This window comes from Lucilia sericata, unplaced genomic scaffold (genome assembly GCF_015586225.1).
Source record: "Lucilia sericata isolate MDLA Ls3-8-SP2 unplaced genomic scaffold, ASM1558622v1 Contig000893F_arrow, whole genome shotgun sequence".
Classification (NCBI taxonomy): Eukaryota; Metazoa; Arthropoda; class Insecta; order Diptera; family Calliphoridae; genus Lucilia; species Lucilia sericata.
In genome coordinates this window covers 56,925-81,021 of record NW_023994882.1, presented here as the reverse complement: position 1 = coordinate 81,021, position 24,097 = coordinate 56,925, and the positions used below count along the sequence as shown (strand labels likewise).

At 30.2% G+C, this 24,097-nt stretch overlaps 1 protein-coding gene across 1 annotated transcript in view; it reads left to right on the top strand.

Moving 5' to 3' along the window:
• The window catches only part of LOC119608869, a 107,730-nt gene that overhangs the window by 63,239 nt on the left and 20,394 nt on the right, over positions 1-24,097 (top strand). Inside the window, 6 exon segments of the mRNA XM_037963427.1 lie at positions 7,098-8,220; positions 13,509-13,668; positions 13,671-13,843; positions 13,904-14,438; positions 14,513-14,690; positions 15,162-15,348. Of these exon segments, the coding sequence (XP_037819355.1) occupies positions 7,098-8,220; positions 13,509-13,668; positions 13,671-13,843; positions 13,904-14,438; positions 14,513-14,690; positions 15,162-15,348 (2,356 nt within the window).

The following is a 24,097-nucleotide window of genomic DNA, read 5'->3' as shown; positions in this document are numbered from 1 at the left end:
AGGCTTTCAGTCTGTCTATCTAAACTTTTTGCCTGTCCTTTCTCTCTTTCCATACCTGTATCTGTGCATCAACTTGATTCTTCCTCTATCTGTCTATATATTTATCTGTCTATCTCTCTGTTCATCTATCGGAGTACGTCTGTCCTTCTGTATGATTGTATGGCTTCCAGTTTAGTTCGTCTTTTTCCCCCATCTCAATCTCTTTGTCTGGCCTTCCATCACAGACAAACAGTCCATATATAAATATCTGTCCATCCGACTTTTCTCTCTACCTTACAATCTGCGTGCTCCTCTAAATGTCCATCAGTTTAACCCTCTGTTTCTCAGTAGATCTTTCTGCTCCTCCGAATATCTATCAGCTCCTCTGAATGTTTATCTGCTCCCTTGTCTGTCGAACTATCGAACAACTATTTACCTGTCTATTCATTTATATGTCTGTCGGTCACCCTCTCTAACTGCTCCTCTGAATACGATTAATTTTTCTGCTGTTACCCTATCTGTCTGTCGATCAATATGTCTGTCTATACCATTTGTTTGAGTATCTGTTCATCTATATATATGTAGGTCTTCATTTCTAACTATCTGTCCGTCCATCTGAATGTCTGTCGGTCCCCCCCCATTCTAACTGCTTCTCTGAATACGATCAGATATTCTATCTGTTCATTTAAATCTCTGTCAATCCATATGTACATATGTCGGTCACCCTATCTAACTGCTCCTCTGAATACGATCAGATTTTCTTCCCGTTCCCCTATCTGTCTGTCGATAAATATGTCTGTCTATACCATCTGTTTGTGTATTTGTTCTTCTATCTGTATGACTGTCTGCATTTCTAACTATCTGCCCGTCCATCTGTTGTCCATTTGTAAGTCTGTCGGTTCCCCCCCTATCTAACTGCTTCTCTGAATACGATCAGTTATTCTATCTGTTCCTTTAAATCTCTGTCAATCCTTAGGTATGTCGGTCACCCTATCTAACTGCTCCTCTGAATACGATCAGATTTTCTTCCCGTTCCCCTTTCTGTCTGTCGATAAATATGTCTGTCTATACCATCGGTTTGTGTATCTGTTCTTCTATCTGTATTTCTAACTATCTGTCCGTCCATCTGTTGTCCATTTGTAGGTCTGTCTTACTGCTTCTCTGAATACGATCAGTTATTCTATCTGTTCCTTTAAATCTCTGTCAATCCTTAGGTATGTCGGTCACCCTATCTAACTGCTCTTCTGAATACGATCAGTTTTTCTGCCTGTAAATCTATCTGTCTGTCGGTCAATATGTCTGTCTATATCATCTGTTTTTGTCTCTGTTCCTTTATCTGTATGGCTGGCCGCATTTTTAACTATCTGTCCGTCCATCTGTTGTCCATTTGCAGGCATGTCGGCCCACCCCCCCTTCTTCTCTGAATACGATCAGTTATTCTATCTGTTCCTTTAAATCTCTGTCTATCCATATGTCTGTCTCCACCTTTTGTTTGTGTATCTGTTTTTCATTATGTACGGCTGTCTATCTATCTGTCCGTCCATCTTTGGTCCGCTTCCTGTGTTTAATTGAAATCTCCCCTGAAACTCCTTTAAATATTCTTAAATTTCTGTACTCGGCTTATTAAACCCCTAAAGGAATTACTTGCTACATCTGCTTATATAAAAACTCCATTTTTTTTTTTTGCAATTTTTTCCCCATTTTTTCAAACAGGTCATGGCAAACAACTCCCTTTTTATTTGGTTTTGTTTTTTACCAACCAACTTCCATTTCTAAAGGTCATTGTGTGTGTGTTGCTGATAAAAAATGAGAAAATATTTGTTAAAAAATATTCATCTTTTTTCTGCAGTTTTCTTTTTTTTGTGATTTTTTTTTTTTTTGAAATCTTTTATCATAAAATATGAGAGTTTGAGATTGTTTTTTCTCACTCACTCACTCTCTCTCTCTATCTACTCCAACATTAATCATGGTGTATGATTATTGAGGATTTAATATAACGCTTGAAGGTGAAGGATATAAATGTTGATGATGTTTTTCTCGTTTTATATTTATAAATAGATAAAAAAAAGTTTAGCATGGAATTATGGCAGAAAAGTTTTTTATTTCTGTTTTCAAATAATTCTAGACAAATTTGCAAAGAGAAAAAAGGAGGCAAAGTTTAATTTAAAAACTGGCAAATCCTCAGGTGAAAGAGCTCACAATTATTAAATAAAGTTTTACCAATTTTTTATATTTATTGAAAAATTTATTAAATTTTTAATCAATAAAGTCAAAGGGGTTTGATTTAATTCTCTTTGTTGGCGAAATACTTTTCATTATATTCTTTATATTCTTCTCAGAATTTTGCAATTACATTTAATTATCCCTCATTCGTATATTTTTCTTTTAATGCTCTTAATTAATTGCAAATCATACGCCTCCATGAATGCTGTAATTAATCTTAATCATACGTTTGAATAAATTTTTTAATTTTCTAACTAAATCTAGCAGTTTTTTCTTAGTAAATATATATTTTTATTAAATTTCTATTACAAAAAAAACTATTTTAGTTACAAATTGCATTTATTGCTGGTTGTAAAAAGTTGTTTGCTGTGCTAGTGTTTGGAAACAATTGCCTTCATAATGCTTGTTAAACAAAACCAATTACAAGTGTAATTTGTCTAAGACTTCCTTATAGAAAAGCACTACATACATACATGTTTGCAAAAAAAAGGAGGAAAAGAAAAGATACAATGGCAAATAATTTTGAATGAAAAACTAAAATAAAATCAATAAAAATTTATGAAAATAACTAAAAATAAAACTGAGTAGGGGTGTGTGTACTATTTGGTTATGATAAATAACAATATAACCCAAAAGTAGATAAACAGATAGATTGATGTGAAGACAGACGGACAGATAGATATATGGATAGACAGATGGACAGTCAGTTGATTGCTAGATAGACATGGGGAAGGGCTGACAAACCTATAGAAGGAAAAAGGACAGAACAGGCAAATAAACCAACTGAATGATAAACAGACGCACAAATGGAAGGACAGACATGCATCAGATAGATGGACAGATGGAAAGGGAATTGGACTGAAAGATAGACAAATGCACAAATGGAAGGAAACATGGCAAACATTAAGATGGATAAAGGGATAGATGACGAAATGAAAGTATAGACAAATGGATAAATGAACCAAGGGAACTGAGAAACAGATAGATAAACTGGTGAAAAGGTAGATAAACAATTGAAAGGACGGTCAGACTGAGTGAAAGGAAGACATGTACGAAACTAGAGAGATTGTTTGACAAACATACAACAGATGGATGAACAGACAGATAGACAGTTGGAATTCCAGATTGGCAGACGCACAGGAAGGACAGACAACGGCATAAAGAAAGACACACGGAAGGACAGACAGCCAAGATAGATGGACAAATGGAAGGACAGACAAACAGATAGCTAGATAAAGGGAAGGATAGACAAACATATAACTAGATAAAGAGAAGGACAGACAAAGATATAGCTAGATAAAGGGAAGGACAGACAAACAGATCACTAGATAAAGGGAAGGATAGGCAAACAGATTACTAGATAAAGGGAAGGATAGGCAAACAGATAGCTAGAAAAAGGGATGGACAGACAAACAAATAGCTAGATAATGGAAAGGACAAACAAATATATAACTATATAAAGGGAAGGACAGACAAATAGAAAACTAGATAAAGGGAGGACAGGAAAATAGATACCTAGATAAAGGGAAGGACAGACAAATAGATAGCTAGATATTGGGAAGGACAGACAAACACATAACTAGATAATGGAAAGGATAGACAAACAAGATAGCTAGATAAAGGAAAGGATAGACAAACACATAACTAGATAATGGGATGGACAGTCAAACACATAACAAGATAATGGGAAGGACAGGCTAACGAATAGCTACATAAAGGGAAGGACAGACAATCATATAGCTAGATAAAGGGAAGGAAAGACAAACAGTTAACTAGATAAAGAGAAGGATAGACAAACAGTTAGCTAGATAAAGAGAAGGATAGACAAACGGATAGCTAGGTAAAGGGAAGAATAGTCAAACAGATAATTAGATAAAGGGAAGGACAGACAAACAGATAGATGGACCGAGGGAATGACAGACAAACAGATATATGTGCTGATGGAAAGACAGATGGACAAATGTAATGACGGGCAGATAAACAGACTAAAAGGAAGACGGACAATCAAACAGAAGTAGTGTCGTATACACAGATGCATAAATTAAAGGGCAGTCTAATAGAAGAAGGGAAACGGGAGGACAGACAAAAATGTATATTGATGTAAAAACGGATAGACAGACTAGCCAATAGATGGAATGACGGACAGACAAAAACGCGAACGGAAGGAGGGAAAGACAAACATATTAAAAAGCAGACAGACAAAAAGACAAACGAACAAAACGAAGCGACAGACAAACGGATGAACAAATCTTAACAGCAGTGTATGAAAGATTCTTTGCTCCTTTTTATGACTCGTCTTTATGCTTAAATGAGATTGTTGTCGTAAAAATTTAAGCTAAACAGCCATTATAAAGAGAATAAAATTAAAAGGAATGTAATATTTTTGTAGGAGGCTTTCCCTTAGACTTAAAAGGACATTTTATTTAAGCAATAAAGTTTTGTAAAGACCGGCGCCTTAAGTCTGCTATAAAATGTTTAAGGAATAAAAATTCTAAAGAATTTAAAAGACAATTAAATAATTTTATGAATTCATTTGAAAGAATTCATGGAAAATTGCGTGATTTTAACATTAAATTTTTCTGAAATAAGAAAAGAATTTATATTAATCATACGTCTGTGGTATAATTTAAGGCATACGCCTTAGAAATTTGCTTTTTAAAATCAAATTTTGTTACAAATGTAGAATTAATATCAAGTATACGCCTAGATGTTGTATTAAATTAATATTAATCATACGCCTAGACTACAGTTTCTTTAAACTCAAACTGTTTTAAACTTTCGTTTCGTATACTTTAGAAGCAATTTTAAAACATTTCAAAGAAACTAGACATTTTCTTTAAATTTCATAACTTATTATCCTTTAATTTTTATCCATTAAATTATTGTTACAAAATGTGTTTTTTTTTTCTATTCAACATTGAATAATAGTTTTCAATTCGTTACAATTTGATTGATTATGTTTTTATTGTATAAATATTTGTTAAACCACTTTTGATTGTTTTTTGTTTTTGTACTTTTTTGCTCCATATTGTTTCAATATATTTTAGTTCAAATTAGATAGATATTCTTGTCTTCTTGTTCATGTTTATCTTTTGAAAATTTGCTCTATAGTTTGCTGCTACTTGCCCCCTACACCATCACCACCACAATAACAAAAACACAAATCTTGTCTCATCAATCAAATAGTAAATAATTGTTAAAGTGTTTCAAAGAATGAAAGAGAAACGTAATACTAAACACAATGATGATGACAATCATATAAAATTGATGAGTGTGTTTTTTAAAATATATAAGGAAAAGAAGGCAAGAGAAAGGGATTAAGGAGAAGGTATAGAAAATCAAATCAGGATAATAATTTGCATGACTTAGCTTGTTTGTTGTAAGGATTTGTATAAAAAATAGCCAATGATAGCTAATCTAAGAGTAAAACAGATAGAAGGACACTTTATGCAAACAAATTGCTGACAAAATCAAGTTTTTTCTTAAAAAATCATCTCGTTTAATACGAATTTTTCATTTAAAGTAAAAAAAATTGAATTCCTAAAATGAATTTTAAAATTCCCTTAAACCGGGAAACCCTAAATTCCGAAAATATACCAAATTTTTCTTAAAATGTAAATAAAATAAATTCTTAATACGTTTAAATGTTAAAAATAATCAAATTTTTGAATTCCCAACATTTAAAAAAAATCCCATTAAAACCCCCATATAGCGGGAAACCCTAAATTTAGAAAAATTATAAAATTTTTCTTAAAAATTAATTAGTACTAATGATTTCTTGCATTTAAATGTTAAACATAGTAAAAATTTTGAATTCCCAAACTTTTTTAAAAAATCCCATAAAATCTCCTAAATGGGGAAGTGTTAAATACTGCTAAAAAGTGTTACTTAAAGGCTTTTAAATGTAAAAGTTAATTAAAAACCACAAATCTCTCCATTAAAATTGAGTTCCCATAAAAACAATTAATTCCTAAATAAAATTTTAAAATTCCAGAAACCGGGAAGTTGTGAAATACAAGTAAAATAGGAAATTTTCAAAGAAAACCGCCATAAAATAGCTTTCATAATACTTTTTAATGATAAAATGTAAAAATTATCAAATTCCTAAATCAAAATTCCAAATTCCCTTGAAAAGGGGAAATGTAGAAACCAGTTTTAAATATAAAATTTTAATGGAATTAATGTTAGTTGTTGTACAATTTTCAAATATTTTGCTTAAATTAACAAAAATTTAATTCCTAAAATAAAATTTAAAAATCCCAGAAACCGGGAAATTGGATTAAGCCAGAAAAACATTAAATTTTGATTACAAACTGAAATTCTAAAAATTTCTAATACTGTTTGATAATAAAATGTTACAATTTTAAAATTCCTAAAAAATCCCAAAATCCCCTGAAAGGGAAAAAGGAAAAACCGATTTAAATTATAAAATTTAAAGGGAATTTATGTTAGTTGTTGTCAAATTTTGAAATATTTAATGTAAATTATAAAAAATCTGAATTCCTAAAATAAAATTAAAAAATCCCAGAAACCGGGAAGTTGTAATAAGCAATAAAAATATGAAATTTTGCTTTAAAACTGCAAATAAATAAATTTCTAATACTTGTTAATAATAAAAAGATAAAATTAACAAATTCCCAAATTCCTTAAAGAAAATCCCCTTAGGAGGGGAAGTTCAAAATGGTTAAAACTTAAAAATGTTTAAATTTTCTAAAAGTAAGGGATTTCCGGACACATTTAAAGTTTAATTTTATAGAATTTAAGAATTCCCAAAATATTTGCCCAAAATTCCCTAAAATCTAAACAAATTTTAGTTTTTAGCTTTTTTATAGCAAATATTCTGTATTTTTTTAAATTTACAAATTTTTATGAATTTATCTATTCTTTCTTTCCAGACGCAGTGAATTTCTAGGTTGTATATCATTTCCATTGTCCACTTTACTGCAGCAACAGGAAATCAATGGCTCCTATAAATTACAAACCCAAACATGTCTAAATAAGCCACAGCAGCAACACTGGCAACAGCAACAACACCAACTTCAACATCACCAACAGCAACCAACATTAACCAACTCATCATTAGCAGCAGCAGAGGCTCAACAAGCAGCCGTCAACACCACCACCACTTTTAATCATTATTGCCCCAAACAGTCATTAGCAAATAATCATTTTATATCTACAAACTCGCCACCCACATTAACCACAACAATGGCCACCACTATGACCCAAATGCGTAATACAGATGATGCTGTTAGTATTGATAGCATGGCCACCGGTCAACTGGGTGCTGAGCAACAGCCCATGATTTTAAGCAAAAAAGCTTTACATCAACGTGATGCCGATGAAAATCTTTTCTTAAGATTCTTGGAATTAGATCCACCCATAACAGATCCTCCACCAACACAAGGTGGTACACCGGTGGCCGGCAGAAGATTATCAAATCCTAAGCCAATGGGACGCACACCCTTTACCATGACCAAAAAGTTAACACGTACAGCTGAACGGGGCTTTGGTTTCTCGATCGTTTGGACCCATCCTCCAAGAGTAGAAAAGGTTGAGCCTGGACTTTCGGCCGATCGCTGTGGCATCTATCCTGGTGATTATGTTATTTTTGTCGACAAACATAATGTGGTCACTATGCCCGAGGCTGATGTTCTAAATCTTATACGTTCCCAAGGTGCTACACTCACTTTGGAGATTTTCAGAAGATCAGGTTCTGGCACAAATGCTGGTGCTGCTGGCAGCAGTAATAATACCATGACTACGGCAACACATCGCTCTTTGGCCACCACATTACCCATGAATGGTAAGAGTTCGCGAATGGCTGCTAGTGGTACCAGTATCAATAATCCTGTAGATGAAATAATGAGCGTAACTGTAATGGCTGGTGGTGGTGGTGTGAAGCAGCAGCAACAACAACCACATCGTCCCTCGACTGCCTGTTCGGTGAATACGAATTCATCGTTGGAGGCCGCCAAAAGAAGATTGAATTTACCTCAGGTTACGTTTAGTAAAGAGGTGGGTAAGGGGGTGATTGTGTGAAAGATTAAGAGGAAAAATCTTTTAAAATAATTTTTTTTTACTTTTTGATGAAATTTTTGTAAAAATTAGAGAATTCCTAAAATGATAGTGAAAAATCCCCTGAGCAGATTAACCCCTCCCTTAAGAGGGGTTAAGCTTAATACGTTAAGTGCTCATTTGAACATACTTACTGCATTTAAAGATTAAAACTCAATTCCTTAATAATACTTGCCGTTTTGCTGGGGAAAACTAAAATTCATTTATAGAATGAAACTTTTCATTAACAAATTTATAGAGAAAAATACCCTAAAGTCCCAAAGGGGAAACCTTTATTGCGGTTATTTAAGTGTAAACTTAAAATTTTAAGATTAAAACTCAATTCCTAAATAAAACTTTTCGTTTTACCGGGGAAAACTAAAATTCATTTATAGAATGAAACTTTTTCATTCCCCAATTTATAGAGAAAAATTCCCTGGAAAAAGTTTATTACTGCTCTCTAAGTGTAAATTAAACATACATACTTAATATATTAAGACAAAATATGAATTCCTAGACAAAACTTTCTGTTTTGCCGGGGAAAACAAAAATTCATTTTTAGAATGAAACTTTTTGTTAAAAACATTTTTAAAAGTAGATTTTTTTAATACTAATAAGAAGAATTCTTAAACTGATTGCAAAAATCCCATAATAATGTTTATTTTAAAGATTTTAAATGACAATCTTTACTAAAATTTAATTCCTAAATTTAAATTAAAAATGCCCATTTTGCCGGGAAAATCAAAATTCAGGCAAAATATGAAACATTTTCTTAAAATTTGTTTTAAAATTAAATTTAAAAACATTTACCAGAAAACTAATTAATTTAAAGAATTCCCAAACTGATTTCAAAAAATCCCATAAAATCCCCCCAATGGGAAAAAATGGTAAAAACAGCAATAAAAGTATAATTTAAAGAATTCCTAGTGAAAATTTAGAATTTCCCTCAAAAGAAACGATATCTTACATAAAAATTGAATTCCCAAATGAAAATCCAAAATCCCCTTTATGACGGGGAAATGAAAATTCAGGCAAATTAACAAAATTTTTCTTAAAAATTTGTTTAAAATTAAATTTTTAGAACTTTTTTAATGAAAATGTTCAAATTTTAGAATTCCCAAACTTATAGCAAATGATCCCATAAAATCCCTAAATACGGGAAAAGTTAAAAATTCTTTAACAAATGAATAAATTCAAGGATTCTTAAGGAAAAACTATAATATCTTTAAAAAAAAATAATAAATTCTTGATAAAAACTGAATTTCCAAATGAAAAACCAAAATCCCCTTTATGACGGGGAAATGAAAATTTAGGAAAATTAACAAAATTTTTCTTCAAATTTGGTTTGAAATAAAGTTTTTAGAACTTTTTCAATGAAAAAGTTCAAATTTTAGAATTCCCAAACTTATGATAAACAATCCCATTAAATCCCTAAACTGGGATTTGCGGAAAACATGAAAAAAATTAGAATTCTTCTCAAAAAACTCAAAAAGCTTTAAGATTTTAAGAAATTTTATGAAATAATGTTCATTTTCGCATAAAAATTTCAAATTCATAAAGTTTTTAAAAAAATCCCCAAAGTGGGATTTTTAAAATCTTACTAATTTTAAAATTTGTTTATTTTTTTTGATGAAATATTGCCCTAAGGACCAATTTTTAAGCAAAATTTTTAAATTCCCAAATTCATTACCGAAAATTCCCCAACTGGGATTTATTAAAAACATACAAAATCTTAAATTTTTTTATAAATTTTATGAAGTAACGGCAAAATAAAGAAATTTCGAACAAAATTTTTAAATTCCCAAATTCATTAGCAAAAATCCCTAAACGAGATTTATTAAAAACCTACAAAATCTAAAATTTTTTATAAATTTTATAAAACTGTGACAAAGTAAAACATATTCAGGCAAAATTTTTAAATTCCCAAATACATTAGCAAAAATCCCCAAACTGGGATTTTAAAAAATCATACAAAATAGAAAAATTTTAGTAAATTCTATGAAATAACGGCGAAATAATGTCATTTTAAACAAAATTTTTAAATTCCCAAATTCATTAATAAAAATCCCCCTTATTTTGAAATCCCACAAATAATAAAAATTGTCAATTTTTATTCGCAATTCTTTTAATTTTTCGAGGAACTTTATTTGCTTAATTTTTAATTATTTTTTTGTTTTAAATTAGTTATTTTTCATATTAATTTTATAATTTCTTGTTACCCCTTAAAGTATACTATAGTTTATTTTATGTTATTAATAAAATATAACGAATTTATTATTTTCATAAGATTTTTTGTTTTAATTTTTTTAATAATATTTATATTTTACTTCCTAAGTGTGAAAAGAAAATCTCAGCAGCATTTCAGATAAGAATTTAGGTCTACATTTCCGAGAAGTTCGATCTCTATCAAAAATGCTGTTGAGATTTACTGATATTTTAATTAAAGTTTAATTTTCCTTATTATTGTACTTCTCTATTGTTTTCTTTGTTTTTTAAATAAAACTATAGCATACTAATAGGCTGTTAATATTAACATTCTCATTCAACTTAAACATTGTGTTAAACCCCTATAAGTATGCTCTTTTTTATAAATCCACTACATATACACAGCATTTTTAATTATTAAAATCTTTATAATTAAAAAATTCATTTAAACAATTAAATAATTAACTGTTTTGTCATTTATTCAAGACATGCTAAACCCAAGTGACTTTATTCTTATTATAACAGCTGGTTAACTGCAAAATTTTGTACAAAATTTTAACATAAATTATACATGTATATGTTTAGGCTTAAATACTTGCTCTTACCAAAGACATTTTAAAATTATTTGTTAAATCTTTAGTTGTAAATTTTTAAATTTAGATAATTTTGTTAACCAGCTGTTAGTTTTATTTATTATTATTCATTAATCTATTATTAATATTCTTTTGTACTTTTCTATTACTGTTTTATTAAGTTTAAAACTCGTTTTTTTAATAACAAATTTTTATTTGTATTTAAATTTTTTGGTTTAGTTTGTAAATTTTTAATTATTTCTATTAATTTGTAGATAATTCATTAAAAATTATATTTTCTTTGCCTTATAAAAATGACAATAAAATTTAAATATTTCAAAAAAAAAATATGGAAATCTTGAATTTTATTAAAAGTTTCATATCAAAGCTTAAAAACTATCAAATGGGGTACTAGAACTGAACCAGAACTGAACAAGAAAAGAACTAGAACCGAACTAGAACAGAACTAGAAAAGAACTAGAAAAGAACTGGAAAAGAACTAGAAAAGAACTAGAAAAGAACTAGAAAAGAACTAAAACACAACTAGAACACAACTAGAACACAACTAGAACAGAACTAGAACAGAACTAGAACAGAACTAGAACAGAACTAGAACAGAACTAGAACAGAACTAGAACAGAACTAGAACAGAACTAGAACAGAACTAGAACAGAACTAGAACAGAACTAGAACAGAACTAGAACAGAACTAGAACAGAACAAGAACAGAACTAGAACAGAACTAGAACAGAACTAGAACAGAACTAGAACAGAACTAGAACAGAACTAGAACAGAACTAGAACAGAACTAGAACAGAACTAGAACAGAACTAGTACAGAACTAGAACAGAACTAGAACAGAACTAGAACAGAACTAGAACAGAACTAGAACAGAACTAGAACAGAACTAGAACAGAACTAGAACAGAACTAGAACAGAACTAGAACAGAACTAGAACAGAACTAGAACAGAACTAGAACAGAACTAGAACAGAACTAGAACAGAACTAGAACAGAACTAGAACAGAACTAGAACAGAACTAGAACAGAACTAGAACAGAACTAGAACAGAACTAGAACAGAACTAGAACAGAACTAGAACAGAACTAGAACAGAACTAGAACAGAACTAGAACAGAACTAGAACAGAACTAGAACAGAACTAGAACAGAACTAGAACAGAACTTGAACTGAACTAGAACAGAACTAGAACAGAACTAGAACAGAACCAGAACAAAACTAGAACTGAAATAGAACAGAACTAGAACAGAAATAGAACAGAAATAGAACAGAACTAGAACGGAACTAGAACGGAACTAGAACAGAACTAGAACTGAACTAGAACAGAACTAGAACAGAACTAGAACAGAACTAGAACAGAACTAGAACAGAACTAGAACAGAACTAGAACAGAACTAGAACAGAACTAGAACAGAACTAGAGCAGAACTAGAAGAGAACCAGAACAGAACTAGAACAGAACTAGAACAGAACTAGAACAGAACTAGAACAGAACTAGAACAGAACTAGAACAGAACTAGAACAGAACTAGAACAGAACTAGAACAGAACCAGAACAGAACCAGAACAGAACCAGAACAGAACTAGAACTGAACTAGAACTGAAATAGAACAGAACTAGAACAGAACTAGAACAGAACTAGAACAGAACTAGAACAGAACTAGAACAGAACTAGAATAGAACTAGAATAGAACTAGAATAGAACTAGAATAGAACTAGAATAGAACTAGAATAGAACTAGAATAGAACTAGAATGGAACTAGAATAGAACTAGAATAGAAACTAGAATAGAACTAGAATAGAACTAGAATAGAACTAGAACGGAACTAGAACAGAACTAGACAGAACCAGAAGAGAACTAGAACAAGAACAGAACTAGAACAGAACTAGAACAGAAATAGACAGAACTAGAACAGAAACTAGAACAGAACTAGAACAGACTAGAACAGAAACTAGAACAGAACTAGAACAGAACTAGAACAGAACTAGAACAGAACTAGAACAGAACTAGAAACAGAACTAGAACAGAACTAGAACAGAACTAGAACAGAACTAGAACAGAACTAGAACAGAACTAGAACAGAACTAGAACAGAACTAGAACAGAACTAGAACAGAACTAGAACAGAACTAGAACAGAACTAGAACAGAACTAGAACAGAACTAGAACAGAACTAGAACAGAACTAGAACAGAACTAGAACAGAACTAGAACAGAACTAGAACAGAACTAGAACAGAACTAGAAACAGAACTAGAACAGAACTAGAACAGAACTAGAACAGAACTAGAACAGAACTAGAACAGAACTAGAACAGAACTAGAACAGAACTAGAACAGAACTAGAACAGAACTAGAACAGTACTAGAACTAGAACAAAACTAGAACAGAACCAGAACCAGAACAGAACTATAAACAAATTTTATTCATTCTTCACTTATTTTCTTTCTCCATCCCAGAGCATTGCCCCCATAACCGACAACCGCAGACGTTTCCTTTTACAACTAATCAGCAGAGAACAGAATTTCATGTCTGCAATACACTTTGGCATGCAACGTTTTGTACAGCCCCTGCTAGAACGTAAAGATCTTATAACACCCAATGATCATCGAACATTATTTCAAATATGGATGAATTGTTAAGAATATCAGAAGATGTTCTAGAGCAATTGTGTCACGATGATCAAGAGCCACAAATGAATTTTGCCTCCAGAGTATATTTGTCTAAGACCACAGCGATATGTGCAGCCTATAAGAAGTATTGTAATGGTATTAAAAGAGCGGATTGCGTATTGGTAGGTTTTTATTCAACTATCCAAAAGTAATATTTTTTATTAAATTGTTTTACTTCTCAGGTCAATAAGTCCCGTCAAACTGGTTCTGAATTTGTGAACTTTATAACCGAACCGCCAGTGCCTCGTAAACGTCCCGACTTAACGATGTTTATACACCGTCCTCTCCAGCATTTTCGTGAAATCTTAAAACTAATGCAGCTTTTGGCTTCCAATTGTCACGTGGACACGGAAGAGCACAAAAATTTCAATAGTGTTATTAATGAGCTGCAAGCAGCTTATCGTGAAATTACCGTTACTAGTGGTCTGATGGAACCCTTGGGTGAGGGTAGACCTTTGCTTACCTTACAAGATTTGGAGTCCAGAATGGTGTTTACCAAATGTAAACCATTTACCTTGGCAGTGCAGGGTAGACAATGGATATTTGGCGGCGATTTATCTAGGGTGGAAGGACGTTCGGTGAAACCCTATTGGACTTTACTGTTTAGTGATATTATAGTATTTGCCAAAGTTAGTAGAGATCGTGTACTGTTTATTACCGAAGAGCCCATACCCATAGCGAATATTGTGGATTCGTGTTTTCATATGAGAAAAAAGAGTAAGTAAAAGGGAGGCAGAGAGATGAGGGAAAATGGGATTAATTTTATTTTCTATTTTGTTATGTGCCAACAGCTACAGAGTTCCGCCTTACTGTAGATCCCAATGGTCGTTTAGCTGAAAGTCCCACCGGTTATTGTGCGCCCGATTTGACTAAGACTCCTAAGAAAGGGGCACGACGTAAGAGCTTAGTGTTGAGAGCTCCCTCCTTGGAATTGAAAGCTGTTTGGCAGAATCTATTGCAAAGACAAATGTGAGTTTGAACTGGAACTGAACTAGAATTTAACTAGAACTGAACTAGAACTGAACTAGAACTGAACTAGAACTGAACTAGAACTGAACTAGAACTGAACTAGAACTGAACTAGAACTGAACTAGAACTGAACTTGAACTGAACTAGAACTGAACTAGAACTGAACTAGAACTGAACTAGAACTGAACTAGAACTGAACTAGAACTGAACTAGAACTGAACTAGAACTGAACTAGAACTGAACTAGAACTGAACTAGAACTGAACTAGAACTGAACTAGAACTGAACTAGAACTGAACTAGAACTGAACTAGAACTGAACTAGAACTGAACTAGAACTGAACTAGAACTGAACTAGAACTGAACTAGAACTAAACTAGAACTAAACTAGAACTGAACTAGAACTGAACTAGAACTGAACTAAAACTAGAACTTAAACCTAGTTTTCAATAAACATTCTTCCTTCTTTCCAGATTCCTAGTTAATGCCGCTCTGGGCTCAACACCTTTGTCCAGTCCCCTGGACTCACCTGATGTTCTCAACACCTTGGTGCCGCTTAGTGACATAGGCATTGCCTCGGCCTCTATAGGTTCCATAAAACTCTCCTCCATGGACAGTATCAATATGAAGAATCAACAGCATCATCATCAACAACAACAGGTTCGTTTGATGCGTTCTAAAGCGTTAAGTGGTGGTGGTATGGTTGGTTGTGTAGATAGTGGTGAGAGCACTGGAGGTTCTTTTGAGAATCTCCAGCGCCTGGCCAGCACTTTAGTACAATCACGCTGTAGCACACGCATGACACAAACAACCCATAATTCGGTTTCGTGTTCGTCGCAAACCAATTCACCAGCCACCTGTCGACGCACTTTAAGTGGTTGCATTAATGCTTTAGGGCCTCCGGGCGATAGTGCCACCTCTTTAAGGTCTTTGGCTTTAGGGCGTAAACATTTGCTAGATGGCCGGCCCTTGTCGGCTTGCAGAGCCTATAATGCCAGTAATAATAATTCCTCTACTCTGCTCACCTGCAGCGGTAGTAGTTTGAATACTCAGACCATTTGTTCTAGTGATCATTTGACGGGTTGTAAATGTTTGACCGCCATACCGGAACATGTTACTGAGACGGGGGCTAATGAGGGTAATGGTGACTTTAAGGCTATAATGTTAAGACAAAATTGTTCGAATACAGGTGAAGAAAGATATTTGCTAATAGATACAGAGGGCAGATATTGTGTGACCACCGCTTCTTTAGTAAATATAAGACCTGAAAATGGTAATTTACCCAAGCAGACACAAACATCGGCCAAGGTAGTTGAACCCAGCACTAGACCACAGTTAAACAAAAAATCCTCCAAATTACTGGAATTCTCGCTAAGCTCCGTGGGTCGTTCTTTTATAGATGAAAGTGATATCGTACCCGCTAACGATTCTGTACTCAATTCCCTTACCACCCCCGAAACTCCCACAGCCAATCTGTCGCCCTCGGTCCACTCCAATCCCGTACGAGATCCCGATACTTTTTCCAACGATTTTGTACCTCCCAATCAAAATAATGTCCAAAGCAATAATCACAAAGACTCCGAGGTCTCTATACCTTTGGCACAATTTGGTGGTTCGTGGGATTTGTTGGAGCTGGATTTGAATTTACATGAGGTTAATTTGGATACATGCTATGACACCGATGTTGAGGAATATATATTTCATGGTGATGAAAAGGAATTGCTGGGTGATGAGGATGATGATGAAGAAGCGGTGGCGTTTGATATTGAGCAAGCCCATCATATGGTCGATGATCCATTTGGTGTTTTGCCCATGAAACCGACACCACCGGATAGTTTAGATCTGTGATTTGATTTTTGGCTTTAGGGGTTGTTATACTTTAGGCGGAAGAAAGCTTTTAAGGGTTTGAGAAAAAAGCACAGTGTCGCTAAGCTTTTTAGATCGGAAAGTAGGCAGCAGTTGATATAAGGTGCGTAGGTTGCAGAGAGTTAAAGGGAGAAACTTTAAAGCTTTTAAGGGAGTTGAAAAGGATTTTGAAGGTTTTAAAGCTTTCAAAGGTTAAGCAGTTCCGAAAAGCTTTATGATTGCTAAAAGCTTTAAGCTTTTGAAAAGCTTGTAGACTTAAGCTTTGAAACATTTTTATAACTTTTAGAAGATTTAAGTTTTTAAACATTTGTCAAAGGCTTTGAGCTTTTGACATGCTTTTCTACTATAACCAAAAGCTTTAAGCTATTGAAAAAAGCTTTGAAATCTTTCAATGAAAGCTTTTTTAACTTCTGAAAAGCTTATAAAAGAGAAAACTTTGAAAAGCTTATGAATTTTTCAGAAAGATTTGAAACTTATAAAGTTTATTCCCAAGAAAAGTTTAAAATTTCTTCTCCAGCCCTCACTTAACATCAACTTTTAGAAAATATAGTGCCATTTTTATAGAAAACACACCCACTGTGCAAAATTTCTCCAACACAAATCAAACATTTTATAAACACAGCTTTCACGTAAATACCACCTTTTTTAAAAGCACCTAAAGCTTATATTTTCTCAAAAATTCATAAAACTGCATATTTTTGTCACACACTAATTAATAGAAACCAAAAATTTACTCATACATACATAATAATACTTATAAACGAATAATTATAGACTCTTTTACAGCCCTTTAAAAACTATAAACAATTGAAAACATTTAATGTAAGAAAACACAATTAAAACGAAAATTAACGAAAAACATAAACCAAAAACAAACTACGAAAATTAAAAAGCAAATACTCGTAATGAAGGCAGTAGGAATTGTTCAATTATAACAAAAAAATGTTCACTTTTATTAAAAAGTTAATACTATATTTGAATATATAAATAAAAAGTTTTGTTATTGTTGTTATTCAGTGTCTATGTGTGTGTAACAGTGTGATTATTATTATTTTTTAACATAAAAATTATAATTTTTTTAAAGGAATTTCATTTAAAATGTTTTGTTTTATTATAGAAAAAACTAGTAATGCCCTAAAAATGAGATTTTAAAATAGTAGTACATATATTCTACTACTTTTTTTAAAAGGGTACTAAATTCACAAAATCTTTGTTAATTGTGTTAGTTTTAATTTAAAATAGAAGAATTTTGTTCTTTTAACATTTTTGAAAAATAGTAGTAGATTCTACTACCTTTTTAAAAATTGAAATTTTGTGATATTTTGTATAAAAATATTATATTAAGTATTAAAAAAAGAAAATTTAAAAATGTTTAACTTTTTTAAAATTTTAGAAAAAGTAGTAGATTTAAAAAACCTAAAATTTTTGTAATTTAAGTAAAATTTAGTTAAAATTTACAGAAATTTGTTATTTTTACATATTTGAAAATAGTAGTAGATTTTAGTACTATTTGTAAAAATAGGTAGTTTTTGTTATTTTATAAAAATTTTATATCAAATTATCAGAAAAATCATTTAAAAAGATTGATATTTGTTTACACTAACAAAAATTTTCGATTTTTTTCGTTATTTAAAAATGTACTTTTCTACTACTTTTTTTAAAAGTTTAATTTTCTTCGAATTTTATTTAAAATTATTAGAAATAAGATAATTTTAACAGATTATTCGATATGTTAAGCTCAAAAAAGTACTTTTTTAGTACTTTTATTTTAAAAAATTACTTTTCTACTACATACTATTTTTATTACCTACTACTTTTTCAAAATTTGATTTAAATTTATAAAATTAAGCATAAAATATTTAAATACTAAATCTGTAGCAAATTTTAGCATTTTAATACTATTTTTATAAAAGTACTTTTCTAATACTATTTAAAATTTGTACTACTTTTTAAAAGTTTTCTTGATATTGATTAAATTTAAGTTAAATTTGTTAACATACATTAAATAGTTACAAATTTTAAGAGTTTACTACTATTTTCCATTAAGTACTTTTCTACTACTATTTCAAAATTCAACTTTTTCAAAATTTCCTTGAAATTAGTTAAATTTAAGCATAAATTGTTTAAATTAAAAAAAAAAAACGGTTAAATTTTCTACTATTATTTTTTTACCCCCTCTTTTTTCAAAATTTCCCTGAAATTTATTAAATTTATGCATAAGTTGTTTAAATTTTTAAAAAAGCGGCAAATTTTAACATTTAACTACTATCTTGCAATAAGTACTTTTCTACTACTATTTTTATTACGTACTAATTTTTCATAATTTAATTGAAATTTATAAAATTTAAGCATAAATTGTTTAAATACTTAAACCTATAGCAAATTTTAGCATTTTAATACTATTTTTATAAAAGTACTATTCAAATTTCTACTTTTTGAAAATTTCCTTGAATTTGATTAAATTTAAGTTACATTTGTTAATATACTTTAAATAGTTAAAAAATTAACAGTTAACTGCTATTTTCCACTAAGTACTTTTCTACTACACTTTCAAAATTTCCTTGAAATGTATTAAATTTATGCACAAGTTAAACAAGTCGCAAATTTTAACATTTTACTACAATTTTGCAATAAGTACTTTCCTACTACTATTTTTATTAACTACTACTTTTACAAAATTTCCTTGAAATTTATTAAATTTATGCACAAGTTGTTTAAATTTTTAAACAAGCGGCAAATTTTAACATTTGACTACTATTTTGCAATAAGTACTTTTCTACTACTATTTTTATTTCCTAGTACTTTTTCAAAATTTATTTGAAATTTATAATAAAATCGTTTAATTACTTTAAAAATTGGCAAATTTTAACATTTTACTACTCATTTACAAAAATTACTTTTCTACTACTATTTTATATTTTTACTACTTTTTAAAAAGTTCTAAAAAATTTATCAAATTTAAATTAAATTTGTTAAAATACTTCAAATAATTATAAATTTTAACATTTGCTACTATTTTATAAAAAGTACTTTTCTACTACTACATATTTTAAATTTCTACTATTTCTTGAAATTGACTAAATTTAAGCATAAATTGTTTAAATACTTTAAAATCTTTAGATTTTAGTACTATTTTTATAAAAGTACTTTTCTACTACTATTTTATTTTCTACTACTTTTTCAAAATTCCTTGAAATTTATAAAATTTAAGCATAAAATGGTTAAATTCTTTTACAATTGGCAAATTTTAACATTCTACTACTATTTTCAAAAAAGTACTTTTCTACTACTATTTTCAATTTTGTTAAATTTAAGCAGAAAGCCATAAAATACTTTAACTGACATTAAATTTTGGCATTTTACTCCAAATTTCAAATAAAATTTTTCTACTACTATTTTTCAAAATCTGTTAAAAATTGAAAAAACCCGGCATTACTAGTTTTTAGTTAAAGTTTTGAGTTAGAATTTATTAAAAATCAATTAGCTCAAATGAAAATATTTACTTTAAACACAAAAAATAATAATATATTATGCTACCTCGTTGAAAAAAGAAGAAGAAGAAGAAAAAATGATGTGCTCATATATGATTAACATTTTTTTGTAGTTAAACTTGATTTTTTAATACTTTTTTTTATACATTAATAGTTGTTATTTATTATTACAAAAAACAAGTAGCATAATGTGAAAATAATTTTGTTATAAAATTGTATTATAAAATCTTTGTTCTAATAGTTAAAAATTTTTATAAATTAAATGGTTGTTTTTTAGTAGATGTTATTAAACAGAAAAATTTATAAAATTTAGTAATAATTTTTTGGGAATTTAAAAGTAAAAATATTTAGTAGAAATTAGTAAAATATATCAAAATTTAAGTAAGAATAAGTTTTTAAAAATTTGTTTAATATTTTTTTAACAATTTGTTTCCCAATTGCTCATTTAAAGCTCAAAATATTTGTTATTAATTTAGTATAATTTAAATTAATTAATTAAAAATTTGAAAAACAATTCAATATTTAGTACTCTTAAACGCAATAAATAATACAAATTTTAAGTAGTTTTCAACAAAACAAAATAAATAAATATTATATTAACATAAATTATATAAAATTTAATATACATACATAAATATTTATGGTTGTTGCTTAGCTTATTTATTAGTAATTAAGTGTATTTACAAAATATTTAAAAAAAAAATCGTAAGAAATTAGTAAAAAAAAAACGAACATATTTTTTAAGCATTATTTAGTGGTTATTTATTTAAAAAAAAAAAAAACAATATTATATATGAAAATTTAAACATTTAACACATAACTATTTAATTATCTTAACAAAACCAAAAACATTCATTAAAAAATCTTCCATGTCTTAAGAATTACTCAAAAAAAAAAAATCATCATAAGTTCCTAAAAGTAGTCAAAACGCTGGAAATCATTTGTCAACATTTTTACCAAAAAAATTAAATTTTTTTTTTAAATTTTATTTAATTTGTTTAATTATAAGTTTAAATTCTGCTCAGTTCTATTTTTAGTTCTGTTCTAGTTCTGTTCTGTTCTAGTTCTGTTCTATTTCTGTTCTAGTTCTGTTCTAGTTCTGTTCTAGTTCTGTTCTAGTTCTGTTCTAGTTCTGTTCTAGTTCTGTTCTAGTTCTGTTCTAGTTCTGTTCTAGTTCTGTTCTATTTCTGTTCTAGTTCTGTTCTAGTTCTGTTCTAGTTCTGTTCTAGTTCTATTCTAGTTCTGTTCTAGTTCTGTTCTAGTTCTGTTCTAGTTCTGTTCTAGTTCTGTTCTAGTTCTGTTCTAGTTCTGTTCTAGTTCTGTTCTAGTTCTGTTCTAGTTCTGTTCTAGTTCTGTTCTAGTTCTGTTCTAGTTCTGTTCTAGTTCTGTTCTAGTTCTGTTCTAGTTCTATTCTAGTTCTGTTCTAGTTCTGTTCTAGTTCAGTTCTAATTCTGTTCTAGTTCTGTTCTAGTTCTGTTCTAGTTGTTCTAGTTCTGTTCTAGTTCTGTTCTAGTTCTGTTCTAGTTCTGTTCTAGTTCTGTTCTAGTTCTGCTCTAGTTCTGTTCTAGTTCTGTTCTAGTTCTGTTCTAGTTCTGTTCTAGTTCTGTTCTAGTTCAGTTCTATTTCAGTTCTAGTTCAGTTCTAGTTCAGTTCTAGTTCTGTTCTAGTTCTGTTCTAGTTCAGTTCTAGTTCAGTTCTAGTTCAGTTCTAGTTCAGTTCTAGTTCAGTTCTAGTTCAGTTCTAGTTCAGTTCTAGTTCAGTTCTAGTTCAGTTCTAGTTCTAGTTCTGTTCTAGTTCTGTTCTAGTTCTGTTCTAGTTCTTTTCTAGTTCTGTTCTAGTTCTGTTCTAGTTCTTTTCTAGTTCTGTTCTAGTTCTGTTCTAGTTCTGTTCTAGTTCTGTTCTAGTTCTGTTCTAGTTCTGTTCTAGTTCTGTTCTAGTTCTGTTCTAGTTCTGTTCTAGTTCTGTTCTAGTTCTGTTCTAGTTCTGTTCTAGTTCTGTTCTAGTTCTGTTCTAGTTCTGTTCTAGTTCTGTTCTAGTTCTGTTCTAGTTCTGTTCTAGTTCTGTTCTAGTTCTGTTCTAGTTCTGTTCTAGTTCTGTTCTAGTTCTGTTCTAGTTCTGTTCTAGTTCTGTTCTAGTTCTGTTCTAGTTCTGTTCTAGTTCTGTTCTAGTTCTGTTCTAGTTCTGTTCTAGTTCTGTTCTAGTTCTGTTCTAGTTCTGTTCTAGTTCTGTTCTAGTTCTGTTCTAGTTCTGTTCTAGTTCTGTTCTAGTTCTGTTCTAGTTCTGTTCTAGTTCTGTTCTAGTTCTGTTCTAGTTCTGTTCTAGTTCTGTTCTAGTTCTGTTCTACATAGTTCTGTTCTAGTGCAGTTCTGTTCTGTTCTGCTTTAGTGCTGTTCTAGTTCAGTAATAGTTCAGTACTAGTTCAGTACTAGTTCAGTTCTAGTTCACTACGTTTTTTAAAAAGTAGTATTTCTATAAATTTTGTAAATATTCTTTTCTAATGTTGATGAAAAAACATAAATTTTTAAAACTTTTGGAGAGAGTAGTATTTTTACTATTTTTAATTCAATTTTATTTAAAATTTTATTATATTAATTGTAGCTTATGTTAAAAGTTTTATTTAAAAAACTTTTCTATTGTTAACAATACTTAAAATTGTGAAATTTTTAATTTTAAATTTTTATCTATATTTTTTCTTATCAAATTTTAACATTGTATTGTAAATTTTACTTATTCCACACAAGTAGTTGTAATTTTAGTCCAACATCGTAAATTAAGTTAAACCAAAATTTTAGTGATAATTAAATATTAATTCATATTTATATAGAAAATTCGTTTTAAAGAATTTTGTTAAAATTAGTTAAAATTTTATAAACATGAAAATAAGAAACATAAAACATTTTAACTAATTTCTCTTTAGGAAAATCCTATATATTTTGCAAAAATTTATTCCTTTGTAATAGAATTTTATGCAAAATATTTAAAAATTAAAAGAAAATGAACAGTGCTGGATATTAGTTAAGAATCTTGGGCTTGTTACACTTAAAATAGAAATCAAAATAAGACTTTAAAACACTATAGACTTTGGTCTCTAGTCCTAACTGTAGTTTATTGACAAGACTATAGTCAATAGACTAAAAATTGTTTAATAGTACTGATTACCGTTCTTGTCCAAACTATAGTCTAGAGTTTTAGTTCAGTTCTAGTTCTGTTTTAGTTCTGTTCTAGTTCTGTTCTAGTTCTGTTCTAGTTCTGTTCTAGTTCTGTTCTAGTTCTGTTCTAATTCTGTTCTAGTTCTGTTCTAGTTCTGTTCTAGTTATGTTCTAGTTCTGTTCTAGTTCTGTTCTAGTTCTGTTCTAGTTCTGTTCTAGTTCTGTTCTGTTCTAGTTCTGTTCTAGTTCTGTTCTAGTTCTGTTCTAGTTCTGTTCTAGTTCTGTTCTAGTTCTGTTCTAGTTCTGTTCTAGTTCTGTTCTAGTTCTGTTCTAGTTCTGTTCTAGTTCTGTTCTAGTTCTGTTCTAGTTCTGTTCTAGTTCTGTTCTAGTTCTGTTCTAGTTCTGTTCTAGTTCTGTTCTAGTTCTGTTCTAGTTCTGTTCTAGTTCTGCTCTAGTGCTGTTCTAGTTCTGTTCTAGTTCTGTTCTAGTTCTGTTCTAGTTCTGTTCTAGTTCTGTTCTAGTTCTGTTCTAGTTCTGTTCTAGTTCTGTTCTAGTTCTGTTCTAGTTCTGTTCTAGTTCTGTTCTAGTTCTGTTCTAGTTCTGTTCTAGTTCTGTCTAGTTCTGTTCTAGTTCTGTTCTAGTTCTATTCTAGTTCTGTTCTAGTTCTGTTCTAGTTCTGTTCTAGTTCTGTTCTAGTTCTGTTCTAGTTCTGTTCTAGTTCTGTTCTAGTTCTGTTCTAGTTCTGTTCTAGTTCTGTTCTAGTTCTGTTCTAGTTTCTGTTCTAGTTTGTTCTAGTTCTGTTCTAGTTCTGTTCTAGTTCTGTTCTAGTTCTGTTCTAGTTCTGTTCTAGTTCTGTTCTAGTTCTGTTCTAGTTCTGTTCTAGTTCTGTTCTAGTTCTGTTCT